Genomic DNA, 17,273 nt, shown 5'->3' with positions numbered 1-17,273 from the left:
TGTTTTGTCTAAAACTGATCTGAAAGGTTGCGGTTAGTCTCAAGACTGGTAAAGGTTCATCTCTAGACTGAATGGTAAAGGTTAGTCTCTAGACTGAATGGTAAAGGTTAGTCTCTAGACTGAATGGTAAAGGTCAGTATCTAGACTGAATGGTAAACGTTAGTCTCTAGACTGACTGGTAAAGGTCAGTCTCTAGACTGAATGGTAAACGTTAGTCTCTAGACTGAATGTTAAAGCTAAGTCTCTAGACCGAATGGTAAAGGTCAGTCTCTAGACTGAATGGTAAAAGTTAGTCTCTAGACTGAATGTTAAAGCTAAGTCTCTAGACCGAATGGTAAAGGTCGGTCTCTAGACTGAATGGTAAACGTTAGTCTCTAGACTGAATGTTAAAGCTAAGTCTCTAGACCGAATGGTAAAGGTCAGTCTCTAGACTGAATGGTAAAAGTTAGTCTCTAGACTGAATGTTAAAGCTAAGTCTCTAGACCGAATGGTAAAGGTCGGTCTCTAGACTGAATGGTAAAAGTTAGTCTCTGGACTGATCTGAGCTGAATGTTAAAGCTAAGTCTCTAGACTGAATGGTAAAGGTTAGTCACTAGGTTGAATGGTAAAATTTTGTCTCTAGACTGAATGGTGAAGGTTAGTCTCTAGACTGACCAACACAGGTCTTGAGGTCCTCCTCCAGTCGGTAACCCTGGTTACAGCTACAGACAGGGCCACCGGTGGAGTGCTGGCAGTGATGGGAGCAGCCTCCGTTGTTGCTCTCACAGCTGTTGACGATCTCCATCTCAATTCCTGTCACACAGAAACACATGAGATGACACTCTGATTACTTCTGGTTGAGATATTTCAGATCAGGTCAAATAATGAAAGCCATGGAGATGATTATAGGAGCCAAACTCACGGTAGCACTGGCGTCCGTCTGCTCCCAGCTCGTAGGCAGTGTCACACACACAGGCGAAGGAGCCCGGGATGTTGTGGCAGCCATGAGCACAGCCCGTCTGCTCCGACTCACACTCATCAATATCTGGGACAGATAAACTAAGTGTCTATACAGATCTATGCTAGAACTTAAATACAGAGACATGATTGGCCCTGTATGAAGAGTAGTGCAGTAATCAACAGATCGTTTTTACCCTCACAAGTCTTCCTGTCCTCTGCCAGCTTGTACCCATTTCTACATTCACAGTGGGCCTTGCCACGATCAACAAGACAGTCATGCTGGCAGCCACCATTCTTATCTAGACATGGATTCTCCACTGTAACACAGGAGACAACGATTCATGTTGAGAGCGCTTTATCTTGACCAACATCAATTTCTTACAAACACAATCCGTGTTGAATTTTTTCAAGGACATTTATCTGAAATGCAGAAGTACATCTCATACAGTATACTGAACAAATACATATTGACATAACCACTCAAGACAAAGGCCCAAACTCTACACTAGGCTGAGTACTTTTCTGCATAGTTGTGCCTGCAGAAATTAGAGAAAGCTGGTCCTGGCCAACCATTACAACGTAAAAACGTCTAAAAGACAGTTCTTATTGTAAAATAAAAATCCCACCTCCCTGAGAGAGAGAGAGAGAGAGAGAGAGAGAGAGAGAGAGAGAGATAGAGAGAGAGAGAGAGAGAAAGAGAGAGAGAGAGAGAGAGAGAGAGAGAGAGAGAGAAAGGAGGACTCTGCTGCCCAGACATTCCATGGCTGAGCTTTGTTTTGCCAGAGTATAATGTGAACTAATGTTGAGGGAAAACATGACAGATGAGTGACCACTTCAAATTGGGGTCTGATTCACAACAATTTCAGGTCTCATCTCCTGAATGGAAGGAAGTCCAACTTAGACATCCTGTTGAACATGAATTATTGGCAGCTATGAATGTACAGTGTTATGACAAACCCTTGGACCTAAAGGACACCTTGGATTCTCAAATACCCTTCCCTTAACACTATAAATAATGGCTTGTATCTTGCCTCTCCCCTCTCCATCCATCCATCACATTGCTATTTGGGACTGGCAGAGTTACAGCTTGAAGCTCCTCCATGGTTATCCATCTTTATTATCTAGCTGCCTCTCTGGGTTACACGTCACGATTAGTTTAATGTCTGTATCAGGCTACTGTCTCTCTTAGCTGCCTGTCATTCAACATGCACTGAAAGCTGCTCTCTGTGTCTGCACTCATGATTACCTCAGACTATGATCAGTAATGTAGCCCATATTTGTGGTGAAAAAAGAGAAAACCACATGCTTTGTGACTTTACAGCCTGTCAACTTGCCCACTCTGCAGTCTTTCTACTAAACGTACTTCATCTGCAGTTTCCCATGTCAAACCTGAAGCCCAACGGTACACTGGGAGAAGGAAAGGAAACTACATGCAATGTGACATGGGAGCTTATTTCTTATTTGTTTGTCATCGGTCGAACTGTTGTTTTCTCCCAAATGACTTCACCTTGAGGGTACTTCAGAATTTGGCAGGTACTTGGATATATTTAATCACCTGTGAGTGAGGGTGCATGTGCTGTCAGGTGCACAGTAGTTTGCAGAGGCCAGTGGATCAGGATACTCACATTTGCAGTGCTTGCCATCTTCAGCCAGCACATATTGGTCTCTACAGCGGCAGCGGAAGGAAGCAGGGGACTGCTGTACACAGAAATGCTCACATCCTCCATTACTGATTCCACATGACTGGACAGCTGGACACAGACATACAGACAATACATTTATAGAATACATGTTGAGAGAGGGCACTGTAAACACTGTTCTTAAGTTCCTTTTGAGTTTTGAAATGTATTCTTTCAGATATAAATCTGAATGGAGCGAGGCTTCGACCCTTCCCTCTGTGTCCTCTGCTGTTTCTGAAAGGCTGCGAGCTCAGAAGTGCTACCAACACAAACACTGTGCTAAATACCTCAGTGAATTATTCTGCTCTGACCAATTAAAGATCCATCATCATGCCTGTAAGGCCAATAATCACATAGCCAGCAGATGGAAGGTCCTCAATGGCGGAGGACACTCCTCCTGAGCTGATGAGGTGAAGCCAGAGAGCCACCTGATCTCTGCTTTTTACATGTCTCTTTCTCTCTCAGTTAGCTACAGCATCTCTGGATGAAAACACCAGGCCCAGCCTCTGATTGACCTCCTCCTCTAATGGTGTTTTGATAAACTGACTGGACACTTTATGCATCCACATGCTCTGCTTGTTAAGACTGACCTCTCCAGTCAAACCATATGCTGGGTATAAAAAAAGAACTGATATGTTGAATTGATATGGGAAGACATCTGGTGTTCCTTTCCTCTACTGCCTCTGTGGCTATTGGTATGCATCTCTCTCTCTCTCTCTCTCTCTCTCTCTCGCTCTCTCTCTCTCGTTCTCTCGTTCTCTCTCTCTCTCTCTCTCTCTCTCTCTCTCTCTCTCGCTCTTTCTCTCTCGTTCTCTCGTTCTCTCTCTCTCTCTCTCGCTCTCTCTCTCTCGTTCTCTCGTTCTCTCTCTCTCTCTCTCTCGCTCTCTCTCTCTCTCTCTCTCTCTCTCTCTCTCTCTCTCTCTCTCTCTCGCTCTTTCTCTCTCATCCAGTGGTACAGCACAGTTCCCAGACCGCCGTCAAGAGAATGATATGCAACCTCACAAATAAGCATCAACCCTGAGACAGTCCACTTGAGCACTGTGATTAATAGTGCAATCAGTCATTATCACCACACCGCAGCCGTCACACAACAGGCAGTCAGTGACAGGGTCCTCCTCTCTATCCTCTCTCATATCATATACATTGTCTTAAAGCCAAGAAAAGCAGCATACATTTCCATTCTAAACGTCAGAGATGTCGCTCTGTATACATTCCTTGCTGTGCAAGTTGAGACTGAGAAAGACGATATTTTCAACTGAACTGAGACCTTTCTATACTGTGGTCTGATTCAGAGGGGTTGGGCTAAATGCAGAAGACACATTTCAGTTGAATGCACTCAGTTGTACAACTGACTATGTATCCCATTTCCCTTTCATGAGGACTATACTTACTCATACCTAGACCCTGGGTTTTCCAAAAGCTTCCACTGACTTAAATGACACAATGTGTTTGTGGTTTATATATCATGATGATGATGCATGACATAGGGTTATCAGGTTCATGGGCCGCTGGTTGCTAATGTTACTCACCGATGCAGGTGCGTCCATCCACATGGAGTCGAGAGCCTGGGTTACATTCACAGTGATAGGAGCCCCTGGAGTTCACACAACCGTGCTGGCAGCCCCCGTTGTGGACCTGGCACTCATCAATATCTGCATGGCCATGCACCACACGCGCACACGCACACACCCACACAAATTAGAGCAATTGTCCTAAATGCTGTCTCGTTATCAGCAAAGTACTCCTGGAGAGTAAACTCCAGAAAGATTCCATGACCTGAAACGTGAATTTAAACACAGCTTTAGGAGAAAGATACGCTCCTCTAAGGAGAAGGAAGATGGATGAGGGTACAGATCCTCCACCAGGGCATCAGTGCCCAAACAAATCCTCCAGGTGTAACAACTACTGAACTTTTAAATCCCCCACAAAATTCCTTTATTCACTCTCTCAGTCTCAGGGGCATGGCTCATGTAAGGGTCAAAGGTAAACCAAAAAATGTAGGCCAGACCCACAGTGAGATCAGAGGTGGCCCCTTCTGTTTTTTACTGGTAACATTCTCTCTGTCACCACCAACAAGGCAATTAAGACATTAATCCCCATGAGACACTCGACAAGAAAATACAGTACATCAAACTGTTGAAAACATTCCCTGTTCACACGTTACTTATCTCTCTCTCTCTCTCTCTCTACCTCTCTCTCTCTCTTTCTCTCTCTACCCCCCTCTCTCTCTACCCACCTCTCTCTCTCTCTACCTCTCTCTCTCTCTCTCTCTCTCTCTCTCTACCCCCCTCTCTCTCTTTCTCTCTCTCTCTCTTTCTCTCTCTACCCCCCCTCTCTCTCTACCCCCCTCTCTCTCTCTACCTCTCTCTCTCTCTCTCTCTTTCTCTCTCTACCCCCCTCTCTCTCTCTACCTCTCTCTCTCGCTCTCTCTCTCTCTCTACCCCCTTTCTCTCTCTCTACCTCTCTTTCTCTCTCTCTCTCTCTCTCTCTCTCTCTACCCCCTCCCTCTCTCTACCTCTCTCTCTCTCTCTACCTCTCTCTCTCTCTACCTCTCTCTCTTTACCCCTCCCTCTCTTTCTCTCTCTACCCCTCTCTCTCTCTCTCTCTCTCTCTCTACCTTTCTCTCTCTCTCTCTTTCTCTCTCTACCCCCCTCTCTCTCTAACTCTCTCTCTCTCTCTACCTCTCTCTCTTTACCCCTCCCTCTCTTTCTCTCTCTACCCCTGGGTTGTCAGCATATTGAAACGTTAAAAGGTGAGTGTGAACAGTTTTTGGCCACGCTGACTGTCTGTAAAATAAATAACACACCATAAAATGACTGATGGTTGGTGCCAGCTTAAATAACCGCGGCAGAGTGAGTTATGAGCTGCTCAGATGAGTTCAGTAAGTCCACTCACAAAGCATTTATTTTCAAAAAGAAACTATTTCAAGAATTCAGCTGTACCTCTGTGAATAAACACAAGGGAAGAAAGGAAGACGGTTTCTGTAACGTTACCCCCTCCCATTGTTCGCTTCTTATTATGTCATTGTGTTGTGCCTTGCATTGTGAACATTACGCAATTGTGAAATCATGTGTTATGCACTGAAGGCAATTCGAGGTGTAATATTCAGCAATAATGAAGATTCATCACACATAAAATCCCCCATAACAACAACACACTCCTCAATCAGAACAATAATGTACCCATTGTGGCTAATGTCAATACACTGTCATGCTGGCACATCCTCTTTTACAATGGTAACTTAACTGTGCCTAACATGATCAAGCGTTCTCTTTTCATGCACTTGGAGCCATGGAGGAGGAGATGAGATCCAGAGAGACAGTACCAGAAGGAGAGAGCCCAGAGAACCCCCTCCCCTTCCAAAGCCCTGGCTGGTGGCACGCTATGAGGGATCTGGACTGGTACAGCTGTGCTCCATCGCCATCATTACACGCTAACCTAGAGCTGTCTGTCTGTCTTACATGAAAGCAGCCAGAAGGACACACAAACAACCTGTGACCACCTCCAGAACAGCAATGATCACAGTGGGCCTGGGATTCCGGGAGGGAACAGCAGCCCTCCCCTGGGGATACAGTACCCACACAATGGAGGGGGAGATATTATGTAGATTTCTTCTTGGCCTGGCTGCTTGTAACAGAACACATGTAAATACTGTATATTCAGAACCACATTTTAGCCAAGCCATAGTGTGCACTGTGCAGTGGGTTAGAGAAGCATGCAACTATATCAGTCCTTACTGTACTGTACATCCAACACCAGCAGTATTCCTCATCTCTAGCTTTGTCTATAGGTGAACCCATCCACTCCCATTGGAGGCACCTCAGGACATGGAGTTCCCACATCTTTTACGATGGTGTTTTGGGAGAGTGTACATGCCCTACACATTACACCAATTCAGCTCCAAACTGCTGCCAAACTTCAGCTCGGTTCCATTCAGGAAAGCTGGCAGGCATACTGTAGGAGTGCTCTCTTTTCCGTCCAAGCAGCCTGCTTTTGTTTGGTTTTGGTTTTTAATGAAATCACTCCAAAGATGTGGAGCTCTTTCCCGATGGACTATAACGCACTATAAAAGCCTTCCAGGCTCGTTTCCATGTCTAAAACAGGACCCAATGAGAATGGAGCCAAAGCCTCAGCTGCCACTGGCTTACAGCAGCCAATAGGCCAGTACCCACCACAGCCTTGATCACACTGTTGTCTTCCCTCTTCATGGAAAAAAAAACAGTTTGGGATATTTCCATCATTTCTGCAATCAAGCATGAAATCGACATGGATTTCTAGCTGATTCTCAGTTCTGTGATATTAATCAAAAGCAATAAACTAGATGGTGATTATCCATTAAGAAAAATTGGTGGGACTTGTTTTAACTCTTTACAAGTAGTTTTGTGGTAGTGGAAGAAGTTTTAAATGTTTTACATTTTGTTTCTGTGTGTGTGTGTGTGTGTGTGTGTGTGTGTGTGTGTGTGTGTGTGTGTGTGTGGGTGGGGGGGGGGGGGTGATTGTGTGTGTGATTGTTCGTAGTTATTGCTATTCTGATTTTAAGATCAGATTAGACCAAGGTGCCATTCCCTTTACGTTTTTGTCTATGACATGTTGTTGAGAAAAGTGATCAAAGTACCTGATTAGTGTCAAATGTCACAATTGTTACGTTTTGTTTAATGATTAAAATGCGCTCCCCGATTATTGTAATTTCAAAGTTCTAATAAGTTCCATGACAGTTCATTCAACAGTGGGAAGTTAGCAAAATTAGTTGATGTACAGTGCCTTGAGAAAGTATTCGGCCCCCTTGAACTTTGCGACCTTTTGCCACATTTCAGGCTTCAAACATAAAGATATAAAACTGTATTTTTTTTGTGAAGAATCAGCAACAAGTGGGACACAATCATGAAGTGGAACGACATTTATTGGATATTTCAAACTTTTTTAACAAATCAAAAACTGAAAAATTGGGCGTGCAAAATTATTCAGCCCCCTTAAGTTAATACTTTGTAGCGCCACCTTTTGCTGCGATTACAGCTGTAAGTCGCTTGGGGTATGTCTCTATCAGTTTTGCACATCGAGAGACTGAAATTTTTTCCCATTCCTCCTTGCAAAACAGCTCGAGCTCAGTGAGGTTGGATGGAGAGCATTTGTGAACAGCAGTTTTCAGTTCTTTCCACAGATTCTCGATTGGATTCAGGTCTGGACTTTGACTTGGCCATTCTAACGCCTGGATATGTTTATTTTTGAACCTTTCCATTGTAGATTTTGCTTTATGTTTTGGATCATTGTCTTGTTGGAAGACAAATCTCCGTCCCAGTCTCAGGTCTTTTGCAGACTCCATCAGGTTTTCTTCCAGAATGGTCCTGTATTTGGCTCCATCCATCTTCCCATCAATTTTAACCATCTTCCCTGTCCCTGCTGAAGAAAAGCAGGCCCAAACCATGATGCTGCCACCACCATGTTTGACAGTGGGGATGGTGTGTTCAGCTGTGTTGCTTTTACGCCAAACATAACGTTTTGCATTGTTGCCAAAAAGTTCAATTTTGGTTTCATCTGACCAGAGCACCTTCTTCCACATGTTTGGTGTGTCTCCCACTTTAAACAACACTTTTTATGGATATCTTTAAGAAATGGCTTTCTTCTTGCCACTCTTCCATAATGGCCAGATTTGTGCAATATACGACTGATTGTTGTCCTATGGACAGAGTCTCCCACCTCAGCTGTAGATCTCTGCAGTTCATCCAGAGTGATCATGGGCCTCTTGGCTGCATCTCTGATCAGTCTTCTCCTTGTATGAGCTGAAAGTTTAGAGGGACGGCCAGGTCTTGGTAGATTTGCAGTGGTCTGATACTCCTTCCATTTCAATATTATCGCTTGGGAAATCTTTTTGTATCCAAATCCGGCTTTAAACTTCTTCACAACAGTATCTCGGACCTGCCTGGTGTGTTCCTTGTTCTTCATGATGCTCTCTGCGCTTTTGACGGACCTCTGAGACTATCACAGTGCAGGTGCATTTATATGGAGACTTGATTACACACAGGTGGATTGTATTTATCATCATTAGTCATTTAGGTCAACATTGGATCATTCAGAGATCCTCACTGAACTTCTGGAGAGAGTTTGCTGCACTGAAAGTAAAGGGGCTGAATAATTTTGCACGCCCAATTTTTCAGTTTTTGATTTGCCACCTGGGAGACACACCAAACATGTGGAAGAAGGTGCTCTGGTCAGATGAAACCAAAATTGAACTTTTTGGCAACAATGCAAAACGTTATGTTTGGCGTAAAAGCAACACAGCTGAACACACCATCCCCACTGTCAAACATGGTGGTGGCAGCATCATGGTTTGGGCCTGCTTTTCTTCAGCAGGGACAGGGAAGATGGTTAAAATTGATGGGAAGATGGATGGAGCCAAATACAGGACCATTCTGGAAGAAAACCTGATGGAGTCTGCAAAAGACCTGAGACTGGGACCAAGATTTGTCTTCCAACAAGACAATTATCCAAAACATAAAGCAAAATCTACAATGGAATGGTTCAAAAATAAACATATCCAGGTGTTAGAATGGCCAAGTCAAAGTCCAGACCTGAATCCAATTGAGAATCTGTGGAAAGAACTGAAAACTGCTGTTCACAAATGCTCTCCATCCAACCTCACTGAGCTCGAGCTGTTTTGCAAGGAGGAATGGGGAAAAATTTCAGTCTCTCGATGTGCAAAACTGATAGAGACATACCCCAAGCGACTTACCGCTGTGATCGCAGCAAAAGGTGGCGCTACAAAGTATTAACTTAAGGGGGCTGAATAATTTTGCACGCCCAATTTTTCAGTTTTTGATTTGTTAAAAAAGTTTGAAATATCCAATAAATGTCGTTCCACTTCATGATTGTGTCCCACTTGTTGTTGATTCTTCACAAAAAAATACAGTTTTATATCTTTATGTTTGAAGCCTGAAATGTGGCAAAAGGTCGCAAAGTTCAAGGGGGCCGAATACTTTCGCAAGGCACTGTAGTTACTAAAACAGCTGTACCTCTTGATCGGTAGCAGAGAAGTAGACCAAGACATCATACCCTCTAATTCCTTGTCTAAAGTCCTGGGAAAACGGTCACAACGGCAGTTGTTTGAAAAAATTAAGACAAAAAGTTGTTGATGCGTTTACTAAAAGAGCTGTGTCACTAGATATGTAGAAGATATTTCGGTTCCGATTCCAGATTTGAATAGCAGAGAAGTAGACCAAGATGTCATACCCCCTACGTTTTTGTCTAACTTGTTGGAAAAGAGGTCAAAATGTCAGCGGTTTATAAAAAGTTACAGAAAATGTTGTTGATGCGGTCACTTAAACAGCTGTAACGTTTGATCGGTACCAGATAATCATGTTATTATTTCAGATTTGAATAGCAGAGAAGTAGAGGAAGATGCCATTCACTAACATTTGGTGTAAGTGTTTGGCAAAGTGGTCAAAAGTAGCTGATGTTGCATTTACAGCGAATGGAAGTTGGAAGTGATGACGTCACAACGGGGAGCTTTAGAATGTTGAAAAAAGACACACTAAAGTGAATGAAGAGGACAAAAAGAAAGACAAAAACATTATAGTTTTAAATAATATCAAATGCAAGCACTATTCCAGACATTTGACATTTTGAATGGCATTTCTAACTTAAACGATGTAAGACAGTGTTTAACCAAACTCAGTCCTCGGGACCCCAAGGGGTGCACATTTTTGTTTTTTGCCCTAACACTACACAGCTGATACAAATAATTGAAGCTGGATGATTAGTTCATTATTTGAATAAGCTGTGTAGTGCTAGGGCAAAAAACAAAAATGTGCACCCCTTGTGGTCCCGAGGGCCGAGTTTGGGTAAACACTGGTGTAAGAGGAGTAGCGTGCAGAAGAAGAAGAAGTAGGATGAAGATTTTCTTTTTTGCTTCGCAAATCCCACCTAAATAGATTCATGGTGCATCTCATTTATGGCGCCAGATACTGTGTGCATGTACATGTAGATCATTGGACCTAGCCACCTAAACCTGGATATGACTGTCCATCTTCCAGAGCTGCAGTCATTACTTTTACTGACAAGATCTGTCATATTTGTGTAATTATTACCAAACATTGGTTATCTCTCCACTGATAAGTGGAAGCCTCCCGTGTTCCGATCTTTTACTGAAGTCATGTGGGCAGTGCCAGGTTACACACAAGGACACCAGCCCCGACATCGCTACAGTAGGAGTGGACTGATAACACTGAGAATCTGTCTGCTTGGCCGTGCAAGACATGACAATAGACATGATGTACAATAATACACCTGTGATCCAACTGAAAGTAATGTTCAGGCCTAGGTCTAGTGGTCTGGATCAAAAGCTTCTTTAGATGAAAGCTTTACCCAGATCAGCTCTTAATCATAAGGTATCTTTTCGTTCAGTTAGAATGACTCCAAGCCAACAACAGTGTAACAGTCTGTACCACCACATGACATAAACCCACTGAGATATCATTTACAGGCAGTATTGTCCATGCAAGGGTAGACATAACCACATAAATGTGGAATGTACTGTAGCACTCACCTGGTACATGATACCCAATGTTGTACCCATTGTATGCATGGAAGCAGTTAGGCATATAGCAAATCCTTCTATGATAGCGGTGGTACAAATTGTTAGAGCCCAAGACTGGTTCAATATGTGCCCCAAAACACACCACAAGGAGCATCAACCATCCTGACAACGCCATAACTAAGAACTACTAATATATACTTAGCCTCATAGATTCCAAAAAGGTCTTTATGCCCCAAAAATACTAAGATAAGCCCACATGCAATATAGAAAATTACAACTAAAATACTGAGCTTGAGATACTGTAAAACGAGACATGAACTTATAAAATAATAACAAACTCTGTTAAGATTTTTCTTTCCAGTCACATATTGTGAGGCAGAACAACTTCTTGCTCCCTCTGCCTCTCTTGATTTGTCCTCCCTCCCCCTGTATCCCTCTCTCTTTTTAGTGTATCCCTTCTTCCCTGACTCCTCCATCATGTCTGTCTCCAATGTCCAGCACATTAAAGGCCCTCCTCTTCCCCCTACTCCTTCTCCACCTCCTCTCTCCCCCTTCTTCTCCCCCTCCTCCCCTCAAGGTAGCCCACATGTCCAGGCCCATGATCACACATGTAATTGTATTTTGACAGAAAATACATTATCCTGAGTGTTAAAAAGCCAATATAAAAAATGAGAGTGATTTATGAGTACAGTTGCCGATACTTTTCCTTCCACTTCAAAGCCTCATGTATGTGAAAGAATGTGATAGATTTATAGGACATGGCATGCAGGTACTATAAGGAATGTGAAAACTTTTCTTTTGATATTGAAATGTATGTAAGGAATAATCGCCAAAGTACAAGGGTACAATTTGATATTTAGAAACCTAACATCAGAGAGACAAATTAATCTTGCAGTGATCCCATCTACTCAGGAGCTCAGGGCAGAGGCTCTTATCCCTTGCCAACATATACATCTAAGCAGTGGAGGCTGGACCAAGACAGGTCTTTATATAAAGAACTGTGAAAAACTCTGAAGATGCTCTGCCACTATATATGAGAGTAATTTCATGCACTGCTTTACAAAAAACACTAACTGTACTGCAGTAACCGCATCACATACAAGCATCTCAGGAGAATCGTCAAGCCCAGACAGAAAACCGGAAACTGATAAAGTGGGAAGAACACACACACACACACAGTCACAATCACACATTGACACACAGACTCTCTTTATCTCACACACACAAACACACACGGGGAGGCAGGTAGCCTAGCGGTTAGAGCATTGGGCCAGTAACTGACAGGCCTCTAGTTTGAATCCCCAAGCAGACAAAGGAAAAAAAGATTGTTGATGTGCCCTTGAGCAAGGCACTTAACTCTAATTGATCCAGGGACTCTGTTGATAATGGTTGACCCTGACCATGACACAACTCTAAGGGGGAGTTGGGATATGCAGGAAAACCCATTTCCAATTCACACATGTGTACAAAACATACTTGCATGTGTGAAGAAGGACAAATATAAGAAGGACATCTTTGTAATATCTGGAAAGGACTGGCAGAGATTTCAAACATAAGTGGGCAATGCCAGGTAGACAGTGGGAGCAGGCAGCAATAAGATAAGCATGAAAGAGGATAGGTCCTTTGAGCCCTATCAGTAAAATAAAGACCAAATGCAATAAATTGTGTCTGAATAACACATTCTATCAACACCCCTCCCTGTGAGAGACCGTTACTTTAAATGCCGAGACATTTATTATGTGTTGGTTTTGGAGAGAGAGAGGTGTGCCTCAATCTGCCTATAAAACGTTTCTAGTCATTCACGCATTCACGCACCGCACACACACACACACACACACACACACTCAGTGTCCAGGCTGTGCCAAGAGTGGGCTTACAATCCCCACACCCTCCCAACCCTGCAGTGCCCCTCTGCCCTCCGACATGCAGTGGTCATGACCGGGAGAGTGTTGACACGGCTATACCCAGCTCAGCATGCGACTGGTTAGTGTTGGCATACCCCTCTCTCATCTGAACCATTCACATCAGCACTGCTCATTCAAAACAAAGCACCAGCCAATAATAAGATCAGGAGCTTTAAAAGGGCAACAACTCTATGTTCTACATTTCTATTTTCATTTCAGCTTTTTGTTTTTCTTCAAGACAATGAAGTTAAAATAAGATTTTCATCATTACAGGGAAATCCAATAACATCCAATAGCTGAATGGCTTTGAATAATAAATATTCATTATAAAAAGCCTTTGCCAATGCAGCGATGAGTGTGTTGTCTTCCAAGTCTGTTTACTTTCTTCTTTCACTGAGACAGGGACAGGGACAGGCCTGTAGACATGCCACATCTCAGAGCTCAGCACTGTCTATAGAGATGGGCAGCCATACAGTAGGAATGCACTCACCATCCCTATGGGGTTAGCTATTCACACACACTACCATTCAAAAGTTTGAGGTCACTTAGAAATGTCCTTGTTTTTGAAAAAAAAGCACATTTGTTGTCTATTTAAAATAACATCAAATTGATCAGAAATACAGTGTAGACATGGTTAATGTTGTAAATGACTATTGTAGCTGGAAATGGCAGATTTTTTTATGGAATCTACATAGGCAGAGGCCCATTATCAGCAATCATCACTCCTGTGTTCCAATGGCACGTTGTGTTAGCTAATCCAAGTTTATCATTTTAAAAGGCTAATTGATCATTAGAAAACCATTTTGCAATTATGTTAGCACAGCTGAAAACTGTTGTCCTGATTAAAGAAGCAATCAAACTGTCCGTCTTTAGACTAGTTGAGTATCTGGAGCATCAGCATTTGTGGGTTTTATTACAGGCTCAAAATGGCCAGAAACAAATAACTTTCTTCTGAAACTTGCCAGTCTATTCTTGTTTTGAGAAATAAAGGTTATTCCATGAAACTGCCAAGAAACTATTCCATGAAACTGGCGAGACACTGAATATCTCGTACAACGCTGTGTACTACTCACTTCACAGAACAGCGCAAACTGGCTCTAACCAGAATAGAAGGAGGAGCGGGAGGCCCCGGTGCACAACTGAGCAAGAGGACAAGTACATTAGAGTGTCTAGTTTGAGAAACAGACGCCTCACAAGTCCTCAACTGGCAGCTTCATTAAATAGTACCCACAAGTGAATGGACTCACCTTGGCAGGTCCTGCCGTCGTCCTTCACCTGCTCACCAGAAGGACACTTGCAGTAGAAGCTGCCGATGGTGTTGCAGCACAGAGCCTCACAACCGCCGTTAGTCTCCTCACACTCATTTACATCTGACAGGGACACACAAACAGAGACCGGTCAGTCACCCAGCAACATACTTTTCATTGGTGTGGCAGACTTCCGGGTTAAGCGAGCAGTGTGATAAGAAGTAGAGCGGCCAGGCGGGTCATGTTTCGTATGACTCGACTTTCGTCTCTCCAGAGCCCATTTAAGAGAGTTGCAAGAATGAGCCAAGGTTGTAATTCGGAGGGAAAATGGGGGTAAATAAAATACATTTGTGGCCATACCACCCTGAACACACCTGATCTTGGTACCTAAGCAGGGTTGGGCCTGGTTAGTATTTGGATGGAAGACCACATTTTTTATCAAAAATAATGGGACATGAAGAACCCCAGCTCGTCTCTTGGTAGAGCCAGTAAGCTGAATAACTTCCCTCTAAACCACATTAAGTAGAAACAAGCTTTCTCTTTGATTTCATGTCAGATAGAGTTGAACTCCAGTGTCTTACAGGGATGAGTTTGGGTCTGATTTGTGAGGTTTGGAACAGCTGCTTCAATGCTTACGGAAAGTCATGACAGCAATTATCAGACCATAATATACAGTTTCCATCTTTATGCCTTTTCTCTCTCTAAATGTCCAACAGCATGAGGTTCAGCTGTGTTGTACAACAACATCTTCACTTTCCAATGTAAGAATAATGACTCTCTCTGTAATCCAATTTGGGGCATCAGATTTGTATTAAAACCTTATAATGGAAAATATTTATGATCATACCCTAATGTGAGCAGTTTTGACATACAAACCTTATTGTGAGTATTCATGCAACTAACAGTCTCAAATATGCATCATTGATTGAACATAACCACAAGCTTCCAAGACACCAGATCAGATATCTTGGTAACCATGAACAGAACCCCTGCCAGCGTCTGCATCAGCACATTAACACAGCACACACAGGTCTTGTGTGAGTCAGACGAGAGAAACTCAGAAATTCAGCCAATAGAAACCAGAGAACCAGAGAGTTTGCCAATCACATCATGGCTCTGAAAAGCCACAATCTTTCTTTCTCATCTATATCCCATACACAGCCTGTCAGCGCTGTCATTCAACTGACCATACATTCTCTCTCTACTTCACAGTCTTCACACACTGACTCAGATCCTGATCAGGTGCTGACAGAAACACGATGTATCTTTAGTTGGAAAAGAGAACATCCAAAGGTCATTCAAATACAGTACAAGCAGGGTCTTGATAACCGTAAAATAATATAACTGTGAAGGAATGCTACAGTGCTGTGAGGGAATGGATGAGTTAGGGGAGAGAGAGAGAGAAAGGGAGGAGGAGGAGGGTATTTGGGTTGCACTCCTAATCATTTCATAGCCCCCTCTATGTCCATAAACAGAGGAGAGTTACGGAGCAATCCTGGGACTGACAGGGGGAATGGAGGCTAGATGTTTTCCTGTTTCAAATCAAATCAAATCAAATGGTATTTGTCACATGCGCCGAAAGAAAAAAATACATGTTAAGTAAAAAATAGATAAGTAAAAAAATAAGAAATTAAAGTAAAAAATAATTCAAGAGCAGCAGTAAAATAACAATAGCGAGGCTATATACAGGGGGTACCGGTACAGAGTCAAAAAGGAGGGGGGGGGGGGGGGGGGGGGCAATGCAAATAGTCTCGGTAGCCATTTGACTAGCTGTTCAGGAGTCTCATGGCTTGGGGATAGAAGCTGTTGAGAAGCCTTTTGGACCTAGACTTGGCGCTCCGGTACCGCTTGCCATGCGGGAGCAGAGAGAACAGCCTATGACTGGGGTGGCTGGAGTCTTTGACCATTTTTAGGGCCTTCCTCTGACACTGCCTGGTATAGAGGTCCTGGATAGCAGGAAGCTTGGCCCCAGTGATGTACTGGGCTGTACGTACTACCCTCGGTAGTGCCTTGCGGTCAGAGGCTGAGCAGTTACCATACCAGGCAGTGATGCAACCAGTCAGGATGCTCTCGATGGTGCAGCTGTAGAACTTTTTGAGGATCTGAGGACCCATGACAAATCGTTTCAGTCTTGTGAGGGGGAATAGGTTTTGTTTCAGTGTATTTTTTGTGCATTCAGCCACGGCCAGCACAAACCAGCCGATTACAGACCTCGTATTTCTCTCCTAGTTTATGACATCTGGAATGTGTAATGGCCGAAACACTGGGGTTTATTTTCCCCATTCACCAAACATTAAAACAAATACCTCATTTGTAGTTAAATTAATGAGATATGAGCTGGAGACTCATAAATGAATGAGATATGAGCTGGAGACTTATATCCCCCTTACAAACTTTAAGCATCTGTCAGAGCAGCTCATAGATCATTGCACCTGTGCATAACCCATCTGTAAATAGCCCATCCAACTACCACATCCCCTCTACTTGCATATTCATCTTCTGCACATCTATCACTCCAGTGTTTAATTGCTAAATTGTAATTACTTCACCACTATGGCCTATTTATTGCCTTACCTCCTTAATCTTACCTTATTTGCACACACTGTATGTACATTTTTTCTATTGTGTTATTGACTGTATGTTTGTTTACTCCATGTGTAACTCTGTGTTGTTGTTTGTGTCGCACTGCTTTGCTTTATCTTGACCAGGTCGCAGTTGTAAATGAGAACTTGTTCTCAACTGGCCTACCTGGTTAAATAAAGGTGAAATAAAAAAATGTAAAAAAAAATACAAAGAAGACAAGGTAAGGTAAGGACAATTGGTAAGGACAATTGTCCACTTAAGGTAAGGACAATTGTCCACTCAAGGTGTTTCTCTCATCTCAATAATATAATAAAATAATGTATGCTATTTAGCAGACGCTTTTATCAAAAGCCACTTACAGTCATGCGTGCATACATTTTACACTTGGATG

The 17,273-nt window shown here is 43.0% G+C and overlaps 1 protein-coding gene across 2 annotated transcripts in view; it reads right to left on the bottom strand.

The window, feature by feature from the left end:
- LOC110528970 (uncharacterized) overlaps positions 1-17,273 on the bottom strand; it is an 81,249-nt gene that overhangs the window by 13,403 nt on the left and 50,573 nt on the right. The window contains exons 5-10 of one of the 2 annotated variants that reach the window (XM_036983552.2): positions 14,300-14,422; positions 4,148-4,270; positions 2,565-2,690; positions 1,134-1,256; positions 902-1,024; positions 655-792 (exon numbers count right to left, since the gene is read on the bottom strand). In XM_036983552.2, the coding sequence (XP_036839447.2) occupies positions 655-792; positions 902-1,024; positions 1,134-1,256; positions 2,565-2,690; positions 4,148-4,270; positions 14,300-14,422 (756 nt within the window). Of the gene's footprint in view, positions 1-654; positions 793-901; positions 1,025-1,133; positions 1,257-2,564; positions 2,691-4,147; positions 4,271-11,157; positions 11,623-14,299; positions 14,423-17,273 lie in introns of those variants that run through there. The other variant, XM_090241233.1, reaches the window with a different exon arrangement.

The sequence above is a fragment of the Oncorhynchus mykiss genome, chromosome 7 (assembly GCF_057628025.1).
Source record: "Oncorhynchus mykiss isolate SJ-2025 chromosome 7, ASM5762802v1, whole genome shotgun sequence".
In the NCBI taxonomy this organism is placed as follows: Eukaryota; Metazoa; Chordata; class Actinopteri; order Salmoniformes; family Salmonidae; genus Oncorhynchus; species Oncorhynchus mykiss.
Note: the sequence above shows the minus strand (reverse complement) of the source record. Positions and strands in the feature narration are given on the sequence as shown.